General features: G+C 41.7%; 1 protein-coding gene across 1 annotated transcript; it reads right to left on the bottom strand.

Annotated features, from left to right (window-relative positions):
• Positions 1-1289: 1289 nt before the first annotated feature.
• On the bottom strand, positions 1290-26508 carry LOC111966551 (gamma-aminobutyric acid receptor subunit delta-like). Its single transcript, XM_023991292.2, has 9 exons — positions 26165-26508; positions 14524-14639; positions 13024-13091; positions 12232-12452; positions 11595-11677; positions 9760-9897; positions 9051-9206; positions 5493-5704; positions 1290-5223 (listed from the first exon to the last, which is right to left on the bottom strand). Exons 1-9 carry the CDS (start codon positions 26230-26232, stop codon positions 4897-4899), a joined length of 1389 nt encoding a protein of 462 aa, XP_023847060.1. The 5' UTR covers positions 26233-26508; the 3' UTR covers positions 1290-4896.
• Positions 26509-26873: the final 365 nt, after the last annotated feature.

Genomic DNA, 26873 nt, shown 5'->3' with positions numbered 1-26873 from the left:
CTCTCCAGTATGTGAGTATAGTGTGTGTGTGTGTGTGTGAGTGCTATCTGCCACATTGAAGAACTCCGGGTTAAGTGAATTATCACTTCTACATCTAATCAGCAATCATAGGATTCATTCATGCTCCTTAGATATCAGGTTAKGGTTACACACACATTTTCTTTCATGGTCTATGGACCCCCTGAAGTAGCCTCGGCCACCCCCTGTATAAAACTCTAGTTACGCCACTGGGTATATATAAGGCATTCATAACATCTTTATAAAAACCAGTCATAATACCTCAATGAGTGTTGCAGTATCATTCATAACAACTTTCAGAACACATTTATCCAACATTATTAGAAGTTTCCTCTCGTGTTCTCTTAATTTGGCAAAATGCCACTGGGTAAACAGTTCTTGGAATTGTCTTATGAATTGTCTTGTTTAATTAGGAACTTTTCTCTGACAATATCCGTGAGAAAGTGGATCTGAAATGGACCGTGTGTTCTGGCCTGGAGCACCAGTCATACTGTAAATATTATGTTAGACTTCTTCAGTGTGTGTGTGTGAGTGTGTGTGTGTGTCCTCTGGGTGCCATTGTTAGTGAAGGACAGCAGATTACACTTCCCGTCTCTGCGACGACATCTTCACCGCCATCCTTCATGATGTCAGAACAAGAACAAAGCCCAGAACAAAGTTATCTACCCTAGAGGAGCTAGCCTTTGATGGGCAACGTTCAAAGAGCACCCAGCACTGCCCTTTCCCACTTAGGTCTGGCCCCTGCCCTGTTCAGCACTGCTGAATCTGATAACAGCCTTACTAACTCRCCCCCCAGCCAGCCTCCACACAGAGAAAACATGGACCAAAAACACACTGCTAAGCTAACACTTCAGACTAAAGAAGGTTACGCCTGTATGTTACTTTCTAACCATACAGACAACAACCAGTAGCAATTCTAGTAAGCACAAATAATAGGTAATAAGCAGTACTAACAATACTGCCAATAATCCACTAGCTTATTTCTGGTTAGAGAGCATTTCCATGTAAAAAGCCCCATGAGCACTAAGTTCATAGGAGCACATCAAATTTGATGTAAAATGAAAGCTAAGAGTATATATTCTTTCAGAAATGAAGGCATATATAAAATGTTCAACCATTTTCCATCCTAAAAATTCAGAAAAAGCAAAGGCTTGGATTTCTGGTCAAACAGATGGAAAACTGGTCTTAGAAAACATCAGGCAGAAAAAGTCTGAAAATATATTAGAAAAACATCCAAACACAATCATGTTGAAAGTAAGACCCGTGCCAACTAATATCAACATTTTTATTTAGTTTTGCAGTTATGATTTGCCTCATGAGGAGGGAGGATAATGAAAGTTCACAGAAGTAACAAGTATAGGTAGCCCTACCAATTAGTTGTAGTATTTTTACTGTTAATAATTTGGTTTATTATTTATTAAGTGATTAAAACACATCATTAACAGAATGACTGCAACTGAATTAGCTACAATGAGAATTCATAGACATCACAAAACACAGTTGGGTCACCTGCTAATTTCCTCCCTTCCACTGGCATACTGTTATGTTCAGCTCATAAATGTTTTCTTTCCCTTTTTGCCATGTGGCTGTTCAAAGCAAGAGTGTAAAAAACCGTCTGGACAACCCCTTCCTCTCGCCCTCCCTGTCTCTCTTCATCTCTCCAGTTAATTTCACCTCCCCTGTCTATTACCCATGAGCCCCCTCTCTTTCTATTTACTGTAATCAGCCCTCTCACCCAATGAGCACAGACCGGACATTGAAAGTAGTTGAAATTTAGTCAGCCAAAATCTGAACCAATCATATACATCTGTTTCACAAGTTTAGACAGCGCAGTACAGTACAGTAGAGCACAGTACAATGCAGTGCAATGCATCTACAGTAAAGAAAAGTAAAGTAGAGTATAGGTCAGTACAATGCTGTACAGTAGAGCAGTGGTTCCCAAACTGTGGGGTGGCAAGGGGGGCGTGGAGGACCCCCCCTCAAAAAATATACAAATATATACGTACAGTACCAGTCAAACGTTTGGACACTCCTACTCATTCAAGGGTTTTTCTTAATTTTTAATATTTTCTACATTGTAGAATAATGTCGACGACATCAAAACTATGAAATAACACATATGGAATCATGTAGTAACCAAAACAGTGTTAAACAACTGGCCAAGAGTGTGCAAAGCTGTCATCAAGGCAAAGGGTGGTATAAAATATATTTCGATTTGTTTAACACTTTTTTGGTTACTACATGATTCCATATTTGTTATTTCATAGTTTTGATGTCTTCAGTATTATTCTACAATGTAGAAAATAGTACAATTATAGAAAAACCCTGGAATAAGTAGGTGTGTCCAAACTTTTGACTGGTGCTGTATATATATGTATTTTTTATTTTAAGGAACTCAGTCCGGCTTTCAACTTACTGTAGTGTACTGTATTGTGCTGTACTGAATTCTACTCGAATCTACTCTGCTGTCCTGTACTTCACTGTGTTCTACTGTGAACTACTGTGATGTCCAAACTTGTGAAACATACACGTCTGTGATTGGTACAGATTTGGTCTGATCCGGACCAACCAAATGTGGTCTTGTTTGGAGGTCGAATAATAGCCAGTGTGTAGAGCAATACCCAAGCATGCAAAGGAAGCTTTCCTACCTTTGTGTAGGATTAAGGATACATCACCATGAAGAGAATTACATCCATAATCCATCATTTCTGTATAGTCCAAATCAGGGACCCATGATGTCATTATGTTACTATCATTCTGTTACCGGGTGTTAATCCACTTCATTTAGGCCTAGATTCAATCAGATCAAGTGTTAACTGGCGATAGCAGACACCCAAATAGAGGATGTTTTGGTGGTCTCAAAGGTGGAACTACGTTATAGCCATCAAATTGGTGAGCAGCTGCTCGATCATTGTCATGAAGCCACACTTGCCCCACCCATTAGAAGTTCAGAACTAGAAAGTGTAGGCTATATAGAAATAATTACGCTCAAATTAAAAAATCATCAAATGAATCATGAGGATTTCAATCATCCTAATGTAGATTACATCTCACATTCCAGTGTTRGAACTTCTAAACAAGGCTGCCTGGGATTTCTTGTAATGCGACGCTGTGCAGCCAATGGCAATGTACGCTTTAAGCATCCAGTTCCTTCTCAAACACCGCCAAAACAACGGCTATGCGGATGCCGACTAGAGCAGATCTGATTGAATAGAGCGCTTACTGTAGTTCAGTAACCAAAATAAATGTTTTCAAACTCAAGGTTGACACCCCATTCCTTCTGCAGACATCTTTGAATCTTAATTCAGAGTAGATATTTAAGAGTTTTGGGAAAATGTGGTCACATTAAAAACCGAGGGAGATTTTACCATCATTCTGTTACCAAACTTGACATCTGCACAGTTCTTCGAGTGAATGTGTTTTTGTAAAATCTTCTGTGGAAATTATTCAAAGTAGTTATTGTGCATGCAGTTGTATGGTTTGTTTAACTTTGCAATCAATCATTTTTGTTTGGAATACCCTTAAAGTAAAAAAAATCGTAGTCTCAGTGTCATTCTGTTATGTGGAATTGCCCAAATGCAACTCAGTATTTACTTCATCACGTGCAGCCGCAATTACTTCTAGGGGACCACAGTATTAATTATTTCATCATCAGTATGTTATAACCCATGAGGTTCCAGTTAAACTGTTACACAAAGGGACACGCTGCCTTAGATCATCTGAATTATAAATATTGCTCATATCGCAAAGTGCATCATCTGGAAATTGGATTAAACATGCCTCCAATTGGTCTATTCCTCAAACTAGAGTTSAGTTCATTGATCACCTGTTGCAAAGTAGCTGAAATAGATGTGTAAGCCACCATTTTGATGCTGTTAATGAATTCATCACATACCATAATTCCCGCAAAGTTACATAACATTTGGAATTTGGAGAACCCTTTTATCAGTCCTACAGTACATGTGATTGTAGATGTTCAAGACAATCATGATAAACAACTATTCTTAAACTTTAAGCAGAGGCATTAAAACTCCAAAGGGAACATTTCCAGCTTGGAGATACCCAGGTAGTGGAGGAAGTCCTTTAATAATAATAATAATCAGGAAACAGGAAGACCTGGCAAGAGGAGATAAGATGCTCTGAAGCCCAAAACAAACTGGAGTGGACAAACGGGTGGAATTATAGGAAGGAAAAAGTGGGGTGTTGGGAGGTGGGACAGTGAAAGGGGGGGCATCAGCCATGCAGAATAATAGACTACACCTCATCTCATCATTATGAAGTTTGGACACTTTCATTTTTTCAACAGTTAGTCCATCCACAGATGTGTTTGTGAGTTAAGCAAATAGCAATTGTCGTGTGCATTTGTTTTCAGCAATGAAACATTAGCTTGCTGTGTATGTTGCTGGTGTGAGCAGAGTTCATACATGTACGGTAATAGGACATAGCTGAACGTCAGTCCATTGCTGTGGCTTCGTGGGTAGCGATCAGTATTGAAAGGGATTAGAGCAGTAGGGGTAGGGGTAGGGTGGCTAGTGGAGGGTTTTGGAGATAAAAGCCTGTTGCTCGGTTATCATACAGTGAGCCTCACTCAGGATAAGACATTGGCGACCACTCACGGCTCCATTGTACGTAACTTAGTTGTACTTCAGAACATGTCCATATACCTCATCTGATTTCGTTTGTCAATCTACTGTACTTTATCTGCTATTTACCAGGTCCTTACTTCACCATATTACTGTATACATGAATACAGTTCTTCTTAAGGAAGCCTTGTTTACATCGGTGCCCCTATATGTCACTGAATTCAAAGTGGCCCGTTTTCCCCTATGTACAGTACACCCGTCCTTGGCGGTGATGCCTGTCTTTAGTCTTCCCAACTCACATTGTGTATGCCACCCAGTAGATCACATTGACGATGGCGAAGGTGGCTGGGAACACGGCCCTGGCGTAGACGTCTATGGTGTCAGCTTGGAGAGGCTTACAAGCGCAACAACACTTAGAACAGCAACTACAGCACTTCTTCTCTTGTTCTCTCTCTACTGATGCTCTGGCCCCCCGCCCCCTCCTATGCTCCACGTCCTCCTCGCCGGGGGTCTCGGCACCGGAGCGCTGTGGACGGCGGCTGGAGACCATCAGGCCCTGGTTCATTCCGGCCACAGACAGGGAAAAGAGCACCATGGCCTGCTTCCCATTCTTCACGATCGACTGGAGAAATATCAATAGAGAAAGGCTACAATTCAATTCCGTCGTGAAGTATCTTTACCTCACACCAAAGGAACCCAACGGAAAGCTTGCATGTTAAGAATTCAAGTACTTGCAGGTTCTTACTACCTTTTTTGCACTTATTGTGTCAACCCAATGTCCCTTGAACACTGTATGAACATTGAATGAATGTTGTGGTACAAATGGGTCAAATAAGGAACGGGCCTAGCACTAAACACCACAGGTTGGGGAGCGTTGTCCTCCCTTCTTACCTCTGAGCTCATCTTGTTGGCCTTGCTCTTGGCCTTCTCTTTGAGCCTGTAGTCAGCGTTGTAGTGAGCGAAGGCGTACTCGATGAGCGCTGCGAAGACAAACACGTAGCAGATCCAGAAGTACACATCCAGCGCTTTGATGGCCGAGGCTCGAGGGAGAGACGAGCGGGCACTCACCATCAGAGTGGTCATGGTGAGCACAGTGGTGATTCCTTTATCAAAATATATATGGAAATTAAATATTTATTTTGAATAGAAAAGAGGTCCAGACTCAATCTTTGCAGTGAAATAAAGTGAAATAAAAAAGTGAAAGATAAATAAATTCCATCTTGTTTAAGATGAAATTGTATTCCATTTATTTCACTGCAAATATAGAGTACAAACCATTTTTCTATTCATTACGGATTACTTTTTGGTCTATGCACCACAAACAACCTAAGATAAGAATCTACAACTAGAACTGTAACGAAGGTTTCACATTTTTCATTAATCAAATATGCTGTTATGTATATCACATAACTATTAATATATGTCTCACTGATAATGCATTTTATTTCTTCAAGTTCTAGGGCAACATACAGTACCAGTCAATAGTTCGAACACACCTACTCATTCAATGACTTTTTGTTATTTTTACTATTTTCTACATTGTAGAATAATAGTGAAGACATCAAAACTATGAAATAACACATATGGACTCATGTAGTAACCAAAAAAGTGTTAATCAAATCAAAATATATTTTATATTTGAGATTCTTAAAAGTATCATTTGCCTTGATGACAGCTTTGTACACTCTTGGCACTCTCTCAACCAGCTTTACCTGGAATGCTTTTCAAGTCTTGAAGGAGTTACCACATATGCTGAGCACTTTTCCTTCACTCTGCGGCCAACTCATCCCAAACCATCTCAAATGGGTTGATAGTCCCACTAAGCGCAAACCAGAGGGGATGGCGTATCGCTGCAGAATGCTGTGGTAGCCATGCTGGATAAGTGTGCCTTGAATTCTAAATAAATCACTGACAGTCTCACCAGAAAATCACCCCCACACCATCATACCATCTCCTCCATGCTTCACGGTGGGAACCACACATGCTGAGATTATTCGTTCACCTACCCTGCTCTCACAAAGACACAGCGATTGGAACCAAAAATCTTACTGTAATGAACTGTAATGAACTTATCCTCTGCAGTAGAGGTAACTCTGGGTCTTCCATTGCTGTGGCGGTCCTCATGAGAGCCAGTTTCATCATAGCGCTTACTGGTTTTTGCGACTGCACTTCAAGAAACTTTCAAAGTTCTTGAATTTTTCCAGAATGACTGACCATCATGTATTAAAGTAATGATGGACTGTCATTTCTCTTTGCTTATTTGAGCTGTTCTTGCCATAATATGGACTTGGTCTTTTACCAAATAGGGATATCTTCTGTATGCCATCCCTACCTTGTCACAACACAACTGATTGGCTCAAATGTATTAAGAAGTAAAGAAATTCCACAAATTAACTTTTAACAAGGCACACCTGTTAATTTAACTTCTTATGGCTGCAGGGGCAGTATTGAGTAGCTTGGATGAAAGGTGCACAGAGGTGTCCAGAGTAAACGGCCTGCTCCTCAGTCATAGTTGCTAATATATGCATATTATTATTAGTATTGGATAGAAAACACTCTGAAGTGTGTCTGAGTATAACAGAACTCATATGGCAGGCAAAAACCTGAGAAAAAATCCAAACAGGAAGTGGAAATTCTGAGGCTGGTTGATTTTCAACCAAGATCATATTGAAATCACAGCGAGATATGGATGAGTTTGCACTTCCTACGGCTTCCACTAGATGTCAACAGTCTGTAGAACCTTGTCTGATGCCTCTACTGTGAAGGGGGGGCAGAATGAGAGGGGAATTAGTCAGGTCTGCCATGACCTGACCATGCTTTGACCATGCGCGTTCACATGAGAGGGAGCTCTGTTCCATCGCTCATCTGAAGTCAATGTAATTCTCCGGTTGGAACGTTATTCAAGATTTATGTTAAAAACATTGATTCAATACATCGTTTGACATGTTTCTACTGACTGTTACGTAACTTTTGGACATTTCGTCAGCTTTTAGTGAACGCGCTTCCTGACGTTGGATTTGTTTACCAAACACGCTACAAAAATAGCTATTTGGACATAAATGATGGACATTACCGAACAAAACTAAAATGTCTTGTGGAAGTGGGAGTCCTGGGAGTGCATTCCGATGAAGATCAGCAAAGGTAAGTGAAGATTTATAATGCTTTTTATGAGTTTTGTTGACTGCACAATTTGGTGGGTTACTGTATGGCTTGCTTTTGTGGCTGAACGCTGTTTTCAGATTATTGAATATTGTGTTTTGCCGTAAAGCTTTTTGAAATCTGACACAGCRGTTGCATTAAGAACAAGTGTATCTTTAATTCTATGTAAAACATATATCTTTCATCAAAGTTTATGATGAGTATTTMTGTTATTTGACGTGGCTCTCTGCAATTTCTCCGGATATTTTGGAGGCATTTCTGAACATGGCGCCAATGTAAACTGAGGTTTTTGGATATAAATATGAACTTAATCGAACAAGACATATATGTATTGTGTAACATGAAGTCCTATGAGTGTCATCTGATGAAGATCATCAAAGGTTAGTGATTMATTTTATCTCTATTTGTGCTTTTTGTGACTCCTCTCTTTGGCTGGAAAAATGGCTGAATTTTTCTGTGAGTTGGTGGTGACCTAACATAATCGTTTGTCGTGCTTTCGCTGAAAAGCCTATTTGAAATCGGATACTTTGGTGGGATTAACAAGAAGATTACCTTTAAAATGGTATAAGACACATGTATGTTTGAGGAATTTTAATTATGAGATTTCTGTTGTTTGAATTTGGCGCCCTGCACTTTCACTGGCTGTTGTCATATCATCCCGTTAATGGGATTGCAGCCATAAGTTAAATAAATTGGTTGAGAGAATGCCAAGAGTGTGCAAAGCTGTCATCAAGGCAAAGGGTGGCTACTTTGAAGCATCTGAATTTGTTTAACACTTTTTTGGTTACTACATGATTCCATATGTGTTATTCCATAGTTTTGATGTCTTCACTATTATTCTACAATGTAGAAAATTAGTAAAATTTTTGAATGAGTAGGTGTCTCCAAACTTTTGACTGGTACTGTCTATTTTTCAATATACACGCAGACACATTCAGTTCACTTTAAATTATTCTTGCTGTCTCATTCATCTGTGTTTTCTTAACACTCATACAGTATCTCTACTAACATGCCCACAGCAAGCTAATGGCCGCATTCCGGGCCAACTAGATTGCAGACTTCACCACCAATACACAGGAGGTTGATGGCCCCTTAATTGGGGAGAACGGGCTTGTGTTAATGACTGGAGCGGAGTCAGTGGAATGGCATCAAATACATCGAACACATGGTTTCCAGGTGTTTGATGCCATTCCATTTGCTACATTCTAGTCATTATTATGAGGCTGTTCTCCCCTCAGCAGCCTCCACTGCACCAATATCACTAACAGATACTCTTAACATGATACTAACCCAGGGATACACGAGCCGGGACTGCTGTTTGGCTTATCCAGAAGGACACCCAGGACATGGCGACCAATAGGATGGAGGGCATGTAGGACTGGATGATGTAGACGCCTCGGTTACGTCTCAACTGGAAGCGAAGGCTGAGCCGCGGGAAACGTCCGGCTTGGAGCGAAAAAGTAGACCAACATAAGCTTTTCGATCAATCAGTCAATCAATCAAAATTATTTATAAAGCCCTTCTTATATCAACAATTGTCACAAAGTCCTACGGTAACCTGACCAAGACCAAGACCCCAAAGAACAAGTTACAAGGAAAAAGTCTCTAGAAGGAAGAAACCTTGAGAGGAAACAGACTCAGGGGAGGGGGCACGTCCTCCTCGCTGTACCAGATTTCTCACTTGAAGAAGTCATAACATATAATCTACTCCCTTCCTCTCATAAGTCTCCTCTCCCAAATAACATGAGCCATTCTGTCTCTGCATAAAAAATACCCACAGAGGTGTCTGGGTTCAAAACATATTAGTTAAAAAATTATCTATAGGAGTGCTGGAGTCTCCTACATGTTCAAAAGCATGGAGAGGCGCTGTACAGTGAAAGAGGCATATTTGAAGAGCTCTGTATATAAAAGTGAAGAGGAATCTCACAGACATCCCACTGGCTGTTCAGTACAGTAACCATGGTGATAGTGAAACGAGGATAGAGGGGGGGGAGCACACCGGATTTGAAGTTCATAGTCTCTGTGACAAATTTGTAGTCGATGATGGTGAACTGGGAGAGCTCCAGTTTGTCCAGTCCGTGGATGTGTATCTGACTCTCACACCAGTGGTACACAATATCCTCTGAGGAGTAGCCGTCTGGAACAAACAGTCAACAAACAAACAGTCAACAAACAAACATCCCAACAACAATGTAGTATTATTGGAATTTTCAATGAATGTGTAGTGAATTAACCCTTGCCTTGCTTCTGGTACTCATCATACACAATATGGGAGTAAAATGGTTTCCTGTCCTGTTTCCTCTGTAGAGCAGGGTTGTTCAACTATGTCCCTGCAGTGCCACAGCACTGCATGTTTTGACCCTTAAGTTTAATAAGGGACTGTTTCAGACTTAGGAGATCAGGTGAGTGAATTACCTGGCCTAACAATTACAATAATCGATCACTGAACTACCAGGGAGAAAAGTAAACCACCTTCGAATTGGGAAATAAATAATCATGCTGTAGACTATTGAGATCCATCCATTAAGAGTGCTAGGGAACATGACAGACTATTGGTATTGACTTCCACCCATCAAGAAGAGCGGTACATACACTACATGGCTACAAAAGTATGTGGACACCTGCTGTCGAACATCTCATTCCAAAAAGATGTGCATTAATATGTAGTTAGTCCCCCATTTGCTGCTATAACAGCCTCCACTCTTCTGGGAAGGCTCTCCACTAGATATTGAAACATTGCTGAGGGGACTTCCATTCAGCCACAAGAGAATTAGTGTGGTCGGGCACTGATGTTGAGCGATTAGGCCTGGCTCGCAGTTGGCATTCCAATTCATCCCAAAGTTGTTCGATGGGGTTGAGGTCAGGGCTCTGTACAGGCCAGTCAAATTCTTCCACACCGATCTTGACAAACAATTTCTGTATGGACCTCACTTTGTGCACGGGGGTATTGTCATGCTGAAACAGAAAAGGGCCATCCCCAAACTGTTGCCACAAAGTTAGAAGCACAGAATCGTTTAGAATGTCATTGTATGCTGTAGCATTAAGATTTCATTTCACTGGAACTACAGGGCCTAGCCCAAACCATGAAAAACAGCCAGAGACCATTATTCCTCCTCCACCAAACTTTACAGTTGGTACTATGCATTCGGGCAGGTAGCATTCTGCGGGCATCCACCAAACCCAGATTCGTCCGTCGGACTGCTAGATGGTAAAGTGGGAAATATCACTCCAGAGAACACGTTTCCACTGCTCCAGAGTACAATGGCGGCGAGCTTTACACCACTCCAGCCGGCGTTTGGCATTGTGCATGGTGGTCTTAGGCTTGTGTGCGGCTGTTCGGCAATGGAAACACATTTCATGATGCTCCYGACAAACAGATATTGTGCTGACGTTGCTTCCAAAGGCCGTTTGGAACTCGGTAGTGAGTGTTGCAACCAAGGACAGACGATTTTTACGCACTACGCGCTTCAGCACTCGGCAGTCCAGTTCTGTGAGCTTGTRTGGCCTAACACTTCGAGCCTGAGACGATTTTGCTCCTAGACGTTTCCACTTCACAATAACAGCGCTTACAGTTGACCGGGGCAGCTCTAGCAKGGCAGAAATTTGATGAACTGATTTGTTGGAAAGGTGGCATCCTATGACAGTGCCACGTTGAAAGTCACTGAGCTCTTCAGTACGGGAAATTCTACTGCCAATGTTTGTCTATGGACATTGCATGCCYGTGTGCTCGATTTTATACACCTGTCAGCAACGGGTATGGCTAAAAAAAACAAATCCTCTGATTTGAAGGGATGTGCACATACTTTTGGCCATGTACTGTATAAATCCACTCACAGCTTTCTAAGTCCAGCATACACTCCTGCTCATCCATGGGGTACTTGGTCAGATCCATGTCACACGCAACAGTCGAGGTGATCCTGAGAGGAGAACAAGTAATTCAGTAAACAACCATGTCAACCACAATGGTAACTTGACAAGGAACGGTAGGTTAAATGTCATTCTCACTTTGACATTATCATTAGGCATTATATAGCCTTAACATCAGGCAACGGCAAGTTATTAAGGGGCCTCTCCAACCCTCACGCCATTTTCTTCTCTGCCTTGTCCCCATGCCTTCCATCTCTCCTACCCCTTTCATCCTTCTCCTCCTCCTTTCCTACTCAATATATGCTCCTTCCCCTCACACATTATCTTCACCCCCTCTCTTCCTCCTTTTATCTCTCTTAACCTTCCACCCCCTCTCCCCCTTCCCCTCTCCACCATCCCCCTCTCCACCCCCTCCATCTGCTTCCCCTCTCTATCATCCCCCTCTCCACCCCCTCCATCTGCTTCCCCTCTCTCTCATCCCCCTCTCCACCCCCATCTTCTCTCCCCCTCCTCCCTCCTCTTCCCTTAGCCCCTCAACCCTCCCCCCTACCCTTCTCCCCCCTCCTCCTAGTTCTCTTCACCCTCCTCCCTCTGCCCTTCTCACCGGCTGCTGTAAAGGATGACTCCATCGGGCTGCAAGCGAATCAGCTTGTTCTCCACAGTGACGTCGTGGAACCAGGCGGACTTAGCGTTGACAATGAAGGTGTCGGGCAGCCAGAGTTTATCCACGAAGCGGCTGTCCAGCCCCAGAGTCTTGTTGGTGTGGTTGTAGGACAGGCGGTCGTCCCGCCAGCTCTGCCGCAGGAAAATGGTCATGGTGTACTCCTGMCAAGAGGTCACACACGGTAACACACGGTAACATAAGGTAACACAAGAATAAGCATAAGCATATGCAAATGCACAGGCAAATGCACACACAGACAGAAGGACACACACACACACACACACAAAGGTACAAAGCTGAGCTCAGGGCATTTCCAACTCTGGTGTGAGAGAGTGGTGGATCATGTTGTACTGTAACTAGGAGAATAGAAGATGGATAAAAGGCCTGTTTCAATACTTTTCAAATGTGTCCTTTATTACCTTCCTTTGGGTAATCACTGATCTGAATAGTATTGGATAAAATAAATATAGGTTACAAAACTATTGCTTTTAACCAAACCAACCTGGTTGAATTTGTTGAATGCATCAATGGAGGAAGGAAGGATGCATTTCATAAGATTTGAAACAGGGCCATGCATGCTCTTACTGAAAAAGGCAGGGTATCATTAACTTTTTAGAATACCTAATGGCTGATGCATAAGTGGTAGTTTTCTAATTTTACTGGAACAGTACAGTAGCAGTGAAATATGGCAACCATTCTGTATAAAGGCCTGCAGGTGAATTTACACATTACCATGTTGGCTTCAGAGATGTGGTCAATACTGGCTACTTCAATAGCCATGGCAACATTCACAGGTGGGCCTGTGGGGAAAAAAAGTGAGAAAAGAAAACAATCCCTCCTTTCCTCGCTCCCTCCCTTCATCCATCCCCTCCTTCCCAAGGACACACCTAGACAAGGATCAAGGGCCACTTCCCCACTTCCCCACTTAACATTGCTCTAAGTGAAGTGACATAGCACTATGTACATTCATAAACATGACAATGGGGGTCTCATGGGCTTGCGCAGTGGTGAGTTTAGAAGTGCATACATAGCTAGTATGCTGTTGTAGTTTGCTCGATGATTAGCATAATTTGTGCTGCTGAGATTGTGGATACTTGAAGAAAATCTAGAGGGAGGGAGATCAGGATTACCGAAGCAGAACTGAAAGGCTATTTATTCTGAACATTAAGGAATCATATATTACCATTCTCTGTCATTTAGTACTCATCCCATAACCATTTACGTCAAATTGTATTCTGTAGCCATTATCCTACCCACCATAGAGAGAGCAGTCATCAGCACTGACAAGTGGGAGGACAGTTAAAGTCAATGAAACTTCAAATAAATCCATAATCCCTCAGCCTGTCACTAAAACCGAGCTCATTTTGACAAATGGCTCTTTGTGATAGGCTCAGTGTTCAACTTATTTGTATAGATTCTAGATGCCCATCGTAGCACCACTTTCCTTCAAATATGAAATGGTGAAGGGATGTGAGTTGAATAGACAGAGTAAGACCACACCAACTGATATTATTATTCTTCAATGGTTGAGTTTGGCTTTATGGTAGCTGTCTTACCACTTAGATGATATCTGAGGGAGATTTTACCGTATCTTCTCTGATTTCTATAAGGGGAAGTAATGAGGGACTACATAAGTGTTGAGCATAATGTTGCACTATAGGTACAGTATGTAAAATTGTTTGCTGTTGGCTGCCGTAGCCTTGTTGCTGGTTCACAAGGCCTGGCAAGGTGGTGGTGATTCTTATATATCGACAATGTTTTTTCACCTCTGCTGACCTGAGTTAAGCTGTGAGGTTGAGAAATCTAATGCTGCGGACATTGGATATTTCACATTTGGCAAGCATTCTTAGCAAAGGCATTCTCCAGCAATGCTCCTTTCTTTTCTTTAGCAACACTACGCACGTCTTCCATTTCCAAAGCATCATTTCAATCTCTTCCGCRAACTCATTCCAACGCTTAATTGCTTTTGTTTATGATCTTTTGCATCACGTTCAATCGCAAAAACTTTTCATAGATTTAAAGCTATTATTTACATATGGGTAAATATGTCTTTAAACTAGGATTTAAAAATAACTTAAAGCACTTTCTTGGGGGAAGTGGAATCTAATAAGATGAATACAGCATGATGAATTTGAAAACACTTATACCCGGTTCCTGGTATGCTACAAATGTCTGTAAATGTGAGGGGGTGAAATGCAATCCAATGCCACAAGCAGTAGATCTCATACTCACCTCCTATCCCAGGGCGAAAATTTCGTGCATAGCCCTTCATTAACTCATCCAGATTAGGCAACCAGGATATTTGTATGTCTGAACCTACATAGTCCCCAATGTCACTCAGCTCGGCCCTATAGGGAACAAACACAGCACACTTGAGCTCTCTGCATCCACAGCACTGGAGAAGCCCAGAAGGAAGAAAGCTAGAGAGGMAAAGATAGTAGTAAACAGGAGAAAGTTGCATTTTCATGTTGAACATAGCTTTGCGATCAAGATCGGTGGGCATGCGCAAAAAAATATGGAAATAAAAACAATATGTTTACTGTTAACTGTAGAAAAGAGCAAACTTATCAAGATAATAAATGTTTACACAGTGCCTATTATCCAGTAGGGATTTGGGAATAATGGACAAAGCTATCTCACTCAAGAAATTCATATAAACCCTTGCATCTTGGAGCCGTACTCATAAAGCGTMTCAGAGTAGAAGTGTAGATCTAGGATCAGGTCCTATCTATGTAATCTTGTCTATGTTATCCTATTTAAAATTTCATAAAAGGCTAAACTGATACTAGAYCAGCACTCCTACTCTGACCCTGATATTCTATGTGCTGCTTACTGACAGCACAAAGTGCACACATAAACGGACCACCAGGAGGCAGAGTTCTCTACTAAGAAGGCTCACTGTCTGCACTGTTGGGACTGATGGACTAATGAGACACCGGGCCAAGACAGTCTCATTCTGACTGATCCAAATTACTATGTGGTKTATTCAGTGGCATGAGATGTTTAAAACGTTGCAGATAGATTTGTCATTAAGAGAGAAACAATTCCTTATTCTACCAGACTGACAATCTTATTGATATAAGTTCTAATGCATGTCTATTTGAATAACGCTTTGGAACATTGCACCCTCCTGAACAAAAGAGACAAGAGAGAGTATTGTAAGAAGACAGACAGCACACAGAACATGCAGAGGTGATTTATCAACAACATTCAAATGAATAAAGCCCTTTTAATATTACTCCTTGTTCATTTGTCATTACATAGTAACTTAAACATACCTATAAAATAAACCTGCCACTTTTTTTTGTCTTTTAAAACCATGGAATGTATGTTTGTGGATGTGTTTTTAGAGTAATGAACTAGGCTTAGTATGACTGACGGCTGTAATCCATCACTAACCTAATTAGCGGTGTCAAAATTCGGAGGTAGCTGTTACCTTCACAAACTCAAAATGTGCTGAACCTGTGAGGTCAAATAGAAATGAGGTTGTGCAGACCATATGCCAAAATCCAAAGAAATGTGGTACACATGCTCAGGGATGTGAGTATAGCTGACCTGTAGAGTATGGCTTCTGTTTGGATGCATGGTGGCAAAGTTGGACCGGAAAAAAATGTATGCAAGCGCACTGGCTCATAGTGGACATATTGTAATCAAATAAAATAACATTTTATTGGTCACATATACAGTGGCTTGCGAAAGTATTCACCCCCTTGGCATTTTTCCTATTTTGTTGCCTTAAAACCTGGAATTAAAATGGATTTTTGGGGAATTTGTACCATTTGATTTRCACAACATGCCTACCACTTTGAAGATGCAAAATATGTTTTATTGTGAAACAAACAAGAAATAACACAAAAAAACTGAAAACTTGAGTGTGCATAACTATTCACCCCACCAAAGTCAATACTTTGTAGAGCCACCTTTTGCTGCAATTACAGCTGCAAGTCTCTTGGGGTATGTCTCTATAAGCTTGGCACATCTAGCCACTGGGATTTTCGCCCATTCTTCAAGGCAAAACTGCTCCAGCTCCTTCAAGTTGGATGGGTTCCGCTGGTGTACAGCAATCTTTAAGTCATACCACAGATTCTCAATTGGATTGAGGTCTGGGCTTTGACTAGGCCATTCCAAGATATTTAAATGTTTCCCCTTAAACCACTCAAGTGTTGCTTTAGCAGTATGCTTAGGGTCATTGTCCTGCTGGAAGGTGAATCTCCATCCCAGTCCCAAATCTCCTTAAGACTGAAACAGGTTTCCCTCAAGCATTTCCCTGTATTTAGCTCCATCCATCATTCCTTCAATTCTGACCAGTTTCCCAGTCCCTGCCGATGAAAAACATCCCCACATCACCATGCTTCACCGTGGGGATGGTSTTCTCGGGGTGATGAGAGGTGTTGGGTTTGTGCCAGACATAGCATTTTCTTTGATGGCCAAAAAGCTACATTTTAGTCTCATCTGACCAGAGTACCTTCTTCCATATGTTTGGGGAGTCTCCCACATGCCTTTAGGCGAACCCCAAACGTGCTTTCTTATTTTTTCTTGATGCAATGGCTATTTTCTGGCCACTCTTCCGTAAAGCCCAGCTCTGTGGAGTGTGCGGCTTAAAGTGGTCCGATGGACAGATACTCCAATCTTCGCTGTGGAGCTTTGCAGCTCCTTCAGGGTTATCTTTGGTCTCTTTGTTGCCTCTCTGATTAATGCCCTCCTTGCCTGGTCCGTGAGTTTTGGTGGGCGGCCCTCTCTCGGCAGGTTTGTTGTGGTGCCATATTCTTTCCATTTTTTAATGATGGATTTAATGGTGCTCCGTGGGATGTTCAAAGTTTCGGATATTTTTTTATAACCCAACACTGATYTGTACTTCTCCACAACTTTGTCCCTGACCTGTTTGGAGAGCTCCTTGGTCTTCATGGTGCCGCTTGCTTGATGGTGCCCTTTGCTTAGTGTTGTTGCCAACTCTGGGGCCTTTCGGAACAGGTGTATATATACTGAGATCATGTGACACTTAGATTGCACAAAGGTGGACTTTATTTAACTAATTATGTGACTTCTGAAGGCAATTGGTTGCACCAGATCTTCTTTAGGGGTTTCATAGCAAGGGGGTAAATACATGTGCACGCACCACTTTTCCATTTCATTTGTTTTGGAATTTTTTTAAACAATAAAAAGAAAATATCACTTCAACAATTTGGACTATTTTGTGTATGTCCATTACATGAAATTCAAATAAAAATCAATTTAAATTACAGGTTTTAATGCAACAAAATAGTAAAATCGCCAAGGGGGATGAATACTTTTGCAAGGCACTGTACATGGTTAGCAGATGTTAATGTGAGTGTAGCGAAATGCTTGTGCTTCTAGTTCCAATAGTGCAGTAATATCTAACAAGTAATCTAACAATTCCCCAACAACTACCTAATACACACAAATCTAAAGGGATGGAATAAGAATATGTACATATAAATACATGGATGATCGATGGCCGAGTGGCATAGGCAAGATGCAATAGATGGTATAAGATGCGTAATGAGATGAGTAATGTAAGATATGTAAACATTATTAAAGTGCCATTGTTTAAAGTGACTAGTGAGCCTCTATGTAGGCAGCAGCCTCTCTGAGTTAGTGATTGCTGTTTAGCAGTCTGATGGCCTTGAGATAKAAGCTGTTTTTCAGACTCTCGKTCCCAGCTTTGATGCACCTGTACTGACCTCGCCTTCTGGATGGTAGTGGGGTGAACATGCAGTGGCTCAGGTGGTTGTTGTCCTTGATGATCTTTTTGGCCTTCCTGTGGCATCGGGTGCTGTAGGTGTCCTGGAGGGCAGGTAGTTTGCCCCCAGGTGATGCGTTGTGCAGACCGCACCACTCTCTGGAGAGCCTTGCGGATTGAGGGTGGTGCAGTTGCGCTACCAGGCAGTGATACAGTCCAACAGGATGCTCTCAATTGTGCATCTGTAAAAGTTTGTGAGGGTTTTAGGTGACAAGCCAAATATCTTCAGCCTCCTGAGGTTGAAGAGGCGCTGTTGCGGCTTCTTCACCACACTGTCTGTGTGGTTGGACCATTTCAGTTTGTCTGCGATGTGTACACCGAGGAACTTAAAACTTTCCACCTTCTCCACTACTGTCCCTTYGATGTCGATAGGGGGGCGTTCCCTCTGCTGTTTCCTGGAGTCCACGATCATCTCCTTTGTTTTGTTGATGTTGAGTGAGAAGTTGTTTTCCTGACACCAAACTCTGAGTGCCCTCACCTCCTCCCTGTAGGATGTGAGGGCACCCTCACCTCCTCCCTCTCGTCGTTGTTGGTAATCAAGCCCACTACTGTTATGTTGGCTGCAAACTTGATGATTGAATTGGAGGCGTGCATGGCCACGCAGTCATGGGTGAACAAGGAGTACAGGAGGGGGCTGAGCACGCACCCTTGTGGGGCCCCAGGGTTGAGGGTCAGCGAAGTGGAGCTGTTGTTTCTTACCTTCACCACCTGGGGGCGGCCCTTCAGAAAGCCCAGGACCCAATTGCACAGGGCAGGGTTGAGACCAAGGGCCTCCAGCTTAATGATGAGCTTGGAGGTTACTATGGTGTTGAATGCTGAGCTGTAGTCAATGAACAGCATTCTTACATAGGTATTCCTCTTGTCCAGATGGGATAGGGCTGTGTGCAGTGTGATGGCGATTGCATCGTCTGTAGACTTGTTGGGGCGGTAAGCAAACTGAAGTGGGTCTAGGGTGGCAGGTAAGGTGGAGGTGATATGATCCTTGACTAGTCTCTCAAAGCATTTGATGATGACAGAAGTGAGTGCTACGGTGCGAGAGTCATTTCGTTCAGTTAACTTTTCMTTCTTGGGTACAGGAACAATGGTGGCCATCTTGAAGCATGTGGGGACAGCAGACTGGGTTAGGGAGCAATTGAATATGTCGGTAAACACACCAGCCAGCTGGTCTGCGCATGCTCTGAGGACGCGGCTTGGGATTCTGTCTGTGCCAGCAGCCTTGCGAGGGTTAACACGTTTAAATGTCTTACTCACGTTGGCCACGGAAAAGGAGMGGGAGGGGGCGCAGTCCTTGTTAGTGGGCTGTGTCGGTGGCACTGTATTATCCTCAAAGCGGACAAAGAAAGTGTTTAGTTTGTCTGGAAGCAATACGTTGGTGTSCGTTACGTGGCTGGTTTTCTTTTTGTAGTCCGTAATTACYTGTAGACCGCCACGTACGTCTCGTGTCTGAGCCGTTGAATTGCGGCTCAGACTTACCCGCGCGAGTGCTGCAATCAATATGCTGATAGAATTTTGGTGGCCATGTTCTGAAATTTGCTTTGTTAAAATCCCCAGCTACAATAAATGCAGCCTCAGGATATATGGTTTCCAGTTTACATAAAGTCCAGTGAAGTTCTTTGAGGGCCATCGTGGTATCTGCTTGAGGGGGTATATACACAGCTGTGACGATAACTGACGAGAATTCTCTTGGGAGATAATATGGTCGGCATTTGATTGTGAGGAATTCTAGGTCAGGTGAAGAGAAGGACTTGAGTTCCTGTATGTTGTTATGATTACACCATTAGTCGTTAATCATGAAACATACACCCTCCCCTTCTTCTTCCCAGAGAGATGTTTATTTCTGTCGGACCGACGCATGAAGAAACCCATGGCTGTACCGACTCCAACAACATATCCCAAGAGAGCAATGTTTCTGTGAAACAGAGAATGTTACAATCTMTGATGTCTTCCTGGAAGGCAACCCTTGCCCTAATTTCATCCATCTTGTTGTCTAGAGACTGGACATTGGTGAGTAGTATACTCGGAAGCGGTGGGCGGTGAGCACGCTATCGAAGCCTGATTAGGAGGCCACTCCGTCTACCTCTTCTGCCAGCGACGTTGTTTTGGATCGAGCTCTGCGATTAGATCCAATGTCCTGGGTGGTGGTCCGAACAAAGGATCTGCTTCGGGAAAGTTGTATTCCTGGTCGTAATGTTGGTAAGTTGATGTTGCTCTTATATGCAATAGTTCTTCCCGGCTGTATGTAATAACACTTAAGATTTTCTGGGCTAACAATGTAAGAAATAATCTATAAAAAAACGAAATACTGCATAGTTTCCTAAGGACTCGAAGCGAGGCRACCATCTCTGTCGGCGTCATCTTTTCACAGAGAAGGGAACCACCCTATTGTTAGAGCTAGAGTCCTGGAAGAAAATGTTTAAAGTASTCAACATCATTCAAAATGATCCAAAATAGTTTAAAAGCATATTGCATTATTTGTTCAACGTTGCGTTCTGATATTTGACAACTGTGGTAAGAAGTACAGATCTAGCTTATCTTAGGGCAATGTGTCCAATTTGTCCTGATGGTGGCACTAWGGGGCCAAAGCTTGCAGCTATATTTCCAACTGATATGCTATAGATATTGGAATATCCAAGAGGTGCCTCCCTTTGTGGCCTTCCCCTTCGGCAACTAGGTGTTCTAACTTAATAACCTAACTGATAAAGAGATGGGACCTATTTAAAGCTGTTGTAGGTATACCTGTAGTAACTCCAGTGCAGTGTACAGCACAACAGGATACACATTATGCATGCAGTAAAGGAAATGTGATGTCATAAAATGCTAATAGGGCAGAGAATTTGATTGGTCTCGAGGGGGTTTCTTTAAACATGCTAGTCCTGCTCTCACCCCTCCAAACTCTGTTATAACAGTTCAAAGTCAATTTCCCGCTCATGTTGTTCCTCTTAGTCTTTTATTTTGGTTCATTAACAGGATCTCCAGAGGCCCTGTTTCGCTAACCGTCTATTTACGAGCTAACACACTGGGTATGTCCGAAATGGCRCACTATTCCCTATACATTGCATTACTTTTTGACATGGTTTGTGCACTATAAAGGGAATAGGGAGACATTTCAAATACATTCACTGAGTGCTGAGGTGAAARAGAAGAAACACAAAAGGAGCAGCTTTTCTTCCCACAGATTTAACAAATAAATAAAAAASAAAGTTAAAAAAGCCTTGTAATGTAGCCCCAGCTCTAACAAGCGTAATTAGATTCCTACAATGACATCAATTTGTACCTGAGAACAGAGAAGAGAACCGCACTAGCACTAGTCATCCTTGCGTAGCCCTATATTGTTAATGTTGTAAATCCTGAATGTGACAGCACGTAAAGCTAGCTAATTAAATCTACAGCCTTTTAAATGCCAATCAGTAKAGAATGAAATGGTGGCATTGCACAGATATGGCACATACAAGATCTGTCATTTCCAACCTTGATTAGCCAAATTAATTCCCTACAGCCTCTATAAGGTGAAAGCTCTCTCTGCATACTGTGGTCTTTCCATCACAAACGCAGTGTAGTGTAACTGTGCTCCCACAGTCATTTGGCTAGAACATATCTGGACCCCTCAGCACTAGCATCTGCCTGATATGCACATATGGAGCATGCATTAAGGACATACTAAGGTCATCTAGCCTAAGGGGCCGTCCATGTCTTACAGTAGGGCATAAGAGAGGTCACTGACTATGCAACTGCTACCCCACTAAGCTAACAAGAATAAATGCAACCTCACATTGTGATATTATGATACTTCCAGTGTACTGCAACAATCATCCGTTTTCCTTTAAATGCAGATATTTCCTAAAAAGCCTAGCTTTGTACTAAACCCATGCCAGGTCGCAGTTGTAAATGAGAACTTGTTCTCAACTGGCCTACCTGGTTAAATAAAGGTGAAATAAAATATAAATTAAATAAATACATTAAATAAATAGTAGGCCTAGGCCTCGTGTGGGTAAAATAAACTGCTCTACAGGACACACATTATATGAAAACTTTATCATAAGTCGTAATATTTTAAAACAACAAAAATGTATCCCATAAAAATGTGAGATCACGTTGCAGTGAAATTTGTGTGCTATTTCAAAATCTGTTCCTCCTTAGAGTGAAGAGAATTTATCCAGTAAGTGGCTTACTTCTAAGGAGTATCACCCCCAAGGCTATAGTGCATGTCACCTGGATCCAGATTTATTAACAGCGGTGACTCACACCAAAGGTAGTGAGATATTGTGCCAGTCCGACTCTGGCTTATTTTTTCAAAAACATGTCAAAACACAACGTCAAGTAGCAACACAATTAATAGTTTAGTAGGCCAGTGAAAGGAATGATAAAAAAGGATGGATAGAGAAAAAGTGTAAAGCTATTTTCAAATAGTAATAAACTGACTGAGGAGAAATACAGTCAAATGTTGATTTCTCTCAGAGCAGGGTAAATTACACTTGGATAGAGTGAAAAGCATGCAAAATGCATACCSGAGATGGTAACAAGGTAACTTGGCTACTAAGCTTTTGTCCTTTTAACTCTAGCAGAAGAGCTACTCTGCCAGAATATTCAAAATGGTGACAAAATAAGCTGTTGACAAAAGCTCATAATACATGGAGAGAGAGAGAAGAGGCACTATCAGATTGTTATTCCAAAACACTCACACATTAAATATGTGAAGGATCGTATGTTGGGGGGAAAAATGCTAATGCATCACGATCATGAAGCGAGGACAATATATTATATCTTTGATTTTATATTTTCATTAGAAACACACACATCTCAGAAAAGCCTGTGAAAGATCACAGTCTAATAACAATTATACCTCTGCTGGTATGTGTTGTCAGGAGAGGGCTACCAGGTTGATACATTTGCCAGTACACAACATTGTACAACCTTTTGACCTGGGACACATTGCAACACTTTGCAACCCTGTGTAACTGAACATAGGTCAACAGTTTACTGTTTAGAGACTGTTTCAATGACAGAACCAGGATGTGTGTCACTAATATCACCTACACTGCCATACTGGCTGTGGCAACTTACAAAATAATTCAACTGTTGAGTCAATTCACAGACAGTATTTAGATATGTTCACTTGCTTTGTTTGCTCACATACAGAGCCTTCGGAAAATATGTGCTTAGGGTTGTTGTCCTATTGGAAGGTGAATCTTCGCCCCAGTCTGAGGTCCTGAGTGCTCTGGAGCAGGTTTCTATCAAGGATCTCTCTGTACTTTGCTCCGTTCATCTTTGTCTCGATCCTGMCTAGTYTCTCAGTCCCTGCCGCTGAAAAACATCCACACAGCATGATGCTGCCACCAACATTCTTCACCGTAGGGATGGTGCCTGGTTTCCTCCAGACCTGACGCTTGGCATTCAGGCCAAAAAGTTAAATCTTGGTTTCATCAGACCAAATAATCTTGTTTCTCATGGTCTGAGAGTTTTTGGGTGCCTTTTGGCAAACTCCAAGTGGGCTGTCATGTGCCATTTACTGAGGAGCGGCTTCCGTCTGGCCTCTCTACCATAAAGGCCTGATTGGTAGAGTTCTGCAGAGATGGACGTCCTTCTGGAAGGTTCTCCCATCTCCACAGGGGAACTCTATAGCTCTGTCAGAGTGACCATCGGGTTCTTGGTCACCTTCCCAAGGCTCTTCTCCCCCGATTGCTCAGTTTCTAGGAAGAGTCTTGGTGGTTCCAAACTTCTTCCATTTAAGAATGATGGAGGCCACTGTGTTCTTGGGGACCTTCAATGCTGCAGAAATGTTTTGGTACCCTTCCCCAGATCCCGAGTGGCGCAGTGGTCTAAGGCACTGAATATCAGTGCTAGAGGCGTCACTACAGACTCTGGTTCGATTCCAGGCTATATCACAACCAGCCGTGATTGGGAGTCCCATTGGGAGTCCCAGCGTCGTCAAGGTTAGGGTTTTAGACCGTCATTGTAAATTTTGTTCTTAACTGACTTGCCTAGTTAAATAAAGGTTTAATATAAATAAATAAAATATCTTTGCCTCCACACAATTCTTTTATCTGTGCTCTATGTACAATTCCTTCGACCTCATGGCTTGGTTTTTGCTCTGACATGCACTGTGTCATGACTCTTCTGGGAGGATCCCAAGATCAGGTTACAGTGGATCAGCGTTCAATAGGGCCCTCTCACCCGCAGAAGGGGRGAGGGATGGATGTGAGGGTTTTATGACACCTCACGTGATCGTAAATTGTAGGCAGCAGACAATTCCTTTTGATTTCTGTTTGGGTGAATGGAATGTCAATTTGTTAGAGAAGAGGTTGCCGCCCAAAACTTCAACATCAAATAATGGACACTGGGACAATTTATTTCAACATCCGAATGTTGGGGATGATGAGAGATGGAATATGGAAAATGTATGTATATTTTGTGATGTAATTAAAATGGTTATTAAGACGTTATAACGCAAACATTGTAACTTGAAGAGCTTTTACACTTTGTACAACCGTAACTAGCCACGCCCCAGGGAGCCCAGAGAGCGTGTCAGCATGACGTAAATGCCACTTTTTACCCAAGGGTATAAAAAGTTTGAGTTAAGAATGAACATATCAGACTAGAAGGACCACACGCTGCAGCGAGGTCTACGATAGTCACAACCCCCAGAACGCAACACGAGGTTGAAGAAGACAAATCATGTCCAATCAATTGAATTTACCACAGGTGGACTCCAATCAAGTTGTAGAAACATCTCAAGGATGATCAGTGGAATCAGGATGCACCTGAGCTCAATTTCGAGTCTGATAGCAAAGGGTCTGAATACTTAAATAATACCTTACATAAGGTATTTCTGTTTTTTATTTGTAATAAATTTAAATTTGCTAAAATGTATACAAACCTGTTTTCGCTTTGTCACTATGGGGTATTGTGTGTAGATTGCTGAGAATTTTTTTTAAATCAATTTTAGAATGTATGTAACAAAATGTGGGAAAAGTCAAGGGGTCTGAATACTTTCCAAAGGCACTGTATTTATATATGTTTACTCACAAATAGTATTTAAACAGTGATTGGAGATAGACTGGGACTCTTATCTTCTGATGTTATAATACAATAACCTTGTGTTAACAAGACTTTACATCAAGTTGCTATTATACCATAACAATGCAATGACTCTAATAATAGCATTGATTAAAAACATGTTGTTCCATAACTCTTTAGTAATTGCATAGTATTTGCATTGACATTGCATAGTTATTATGGGATTGACTGTTTTTTGTAAGTACTGTACAAGAGTGTATATAGGGATTGTTCCTTGTTCCACTTGTGTTATAACAAAGACCACTCAATTTTATTACAATGCAATTACAAACCAGTTACAAAATGACTATGTAACAACATGTTATTATTAACAACTAATGTTAATCAATGCAATTATTGAAATAATTAGTTTTAAACTGCATTATGCTGAACACCACATGATACTTGACCTCAATTCAATGGGCCTACAAGTTATGGTGTGACATTGTACCCAAATCTGTCACACATGATATAATGTTACATTATTCACCACATATCCACTATTGATTGAGCCTCTATCTCTATCTTTAATATGACCTTATGATCAGCATGTCTACTATATGTTGATGATTGGTCCCATAGCACTAAAGCTGTACAGTAACTGCTCGAAAGCTATGTGGGCGTTGAGTAGGCTGTTCCTCTGCTATTGCAGATACATCCTCAGGTTTTAGAATTCATTAATCAGTTCATTTTACGCAAATTGGACCAATCCAGAAAATGTAGGTTAGGAATTCGTTTCCATCGAAAAATGATCTAGGCTAAATTAGAAACAGATGCTATGGCCTCAATATGCTCTAAATCTAAATCCAACTAAAAACTCAATTTGCAGAAATGCACAAACGCTTTAAGGGTAATCTAAACGGCCAGTAGTSTATGTTATAGGATAAATCAGAACATCGCAACAGCTGACCTACAACATAACCACAATTATTTTTTAACGAAACAATTGGCTCCAATTCAATAATATACGCCATTCAAATAAAACCCGAGTACATTTTATGGGAAGGTATTCTCTGTAACACTAGTCAAAAAATATATAGTCCATATAGTCAATCTTACCTGGTGAAAATGTTGCCCCTGATATTCAAGAGGGCAAGGTTCGCCAACATGAAAGTTATCATCTCCATTTTAATGGCTGGCCAAAGTTCCCAGAACCAAAAACTATCAAAAAAACGAAGGGGCTCACACAGACTGCGTTCCTACGGTCCCATAATGCGGAGGAAGATCGGGATAAAGTAATCTGTTGTGATGACCCATGTTCTGCTCACACACGCGCGCCTGGCTTCCTCCCTGTTCTGGCCCAGCACACAGAACGCACGGTGTCAACTCGTTGGTCAGACCACAACAGTCGATTACTGGAGCGCACTCTTGCACTCCACTTTCGCAGCACTGGCTCGAGAGATAGGACCACACTAATCTCTCTCACTGCGTTGCTATAAGCAACGTCAGATTAAATCGTCCTCATGGAAACGCTGTCTCCAATGTAAACCCAAGGCGCGAAAAGAGACGACACCGATATTATGTAATGGATTTGATAAACTTTTATTTATTCAACTTTTATCTTAAACGTTTATATATTATTGTTATCTGCACATTCATCTGCACATCCTATTAATTTCAGTTGTTAAATCAAAACGCACAATAGACCAATTAACATTGTGCACAATAGCAATTCAACAAATCCATAGTTTATGAATGAGCTAGTACAGGCAATTATTTATATTTATAGAAAATGTAGGCCTATCTCTAAAACCTAATCTTCAGATAT

The sequence above is a fragment of the Salvelinus sp. IW2-2015 genome, linkage group LG7, assembly GCF_002910315.2.
Source record: "Salvelinus sp. IW2-2015 linkage group LG7, ASM291031v2, whole genome shotgun sequence".
In the NCBI taxonomy this organism is placed as follows: Eukaryota; Metazoa; Chordata; class Actinopteri; order Salmoniformes; family Salmonidae; genus Salvelinus; species Salvelinus sp. IW2-2015.
Note: the sequence above shows the minus strand (reverse complement) of the source record. Positions and strands in the feature narration are given on the sequence as shown.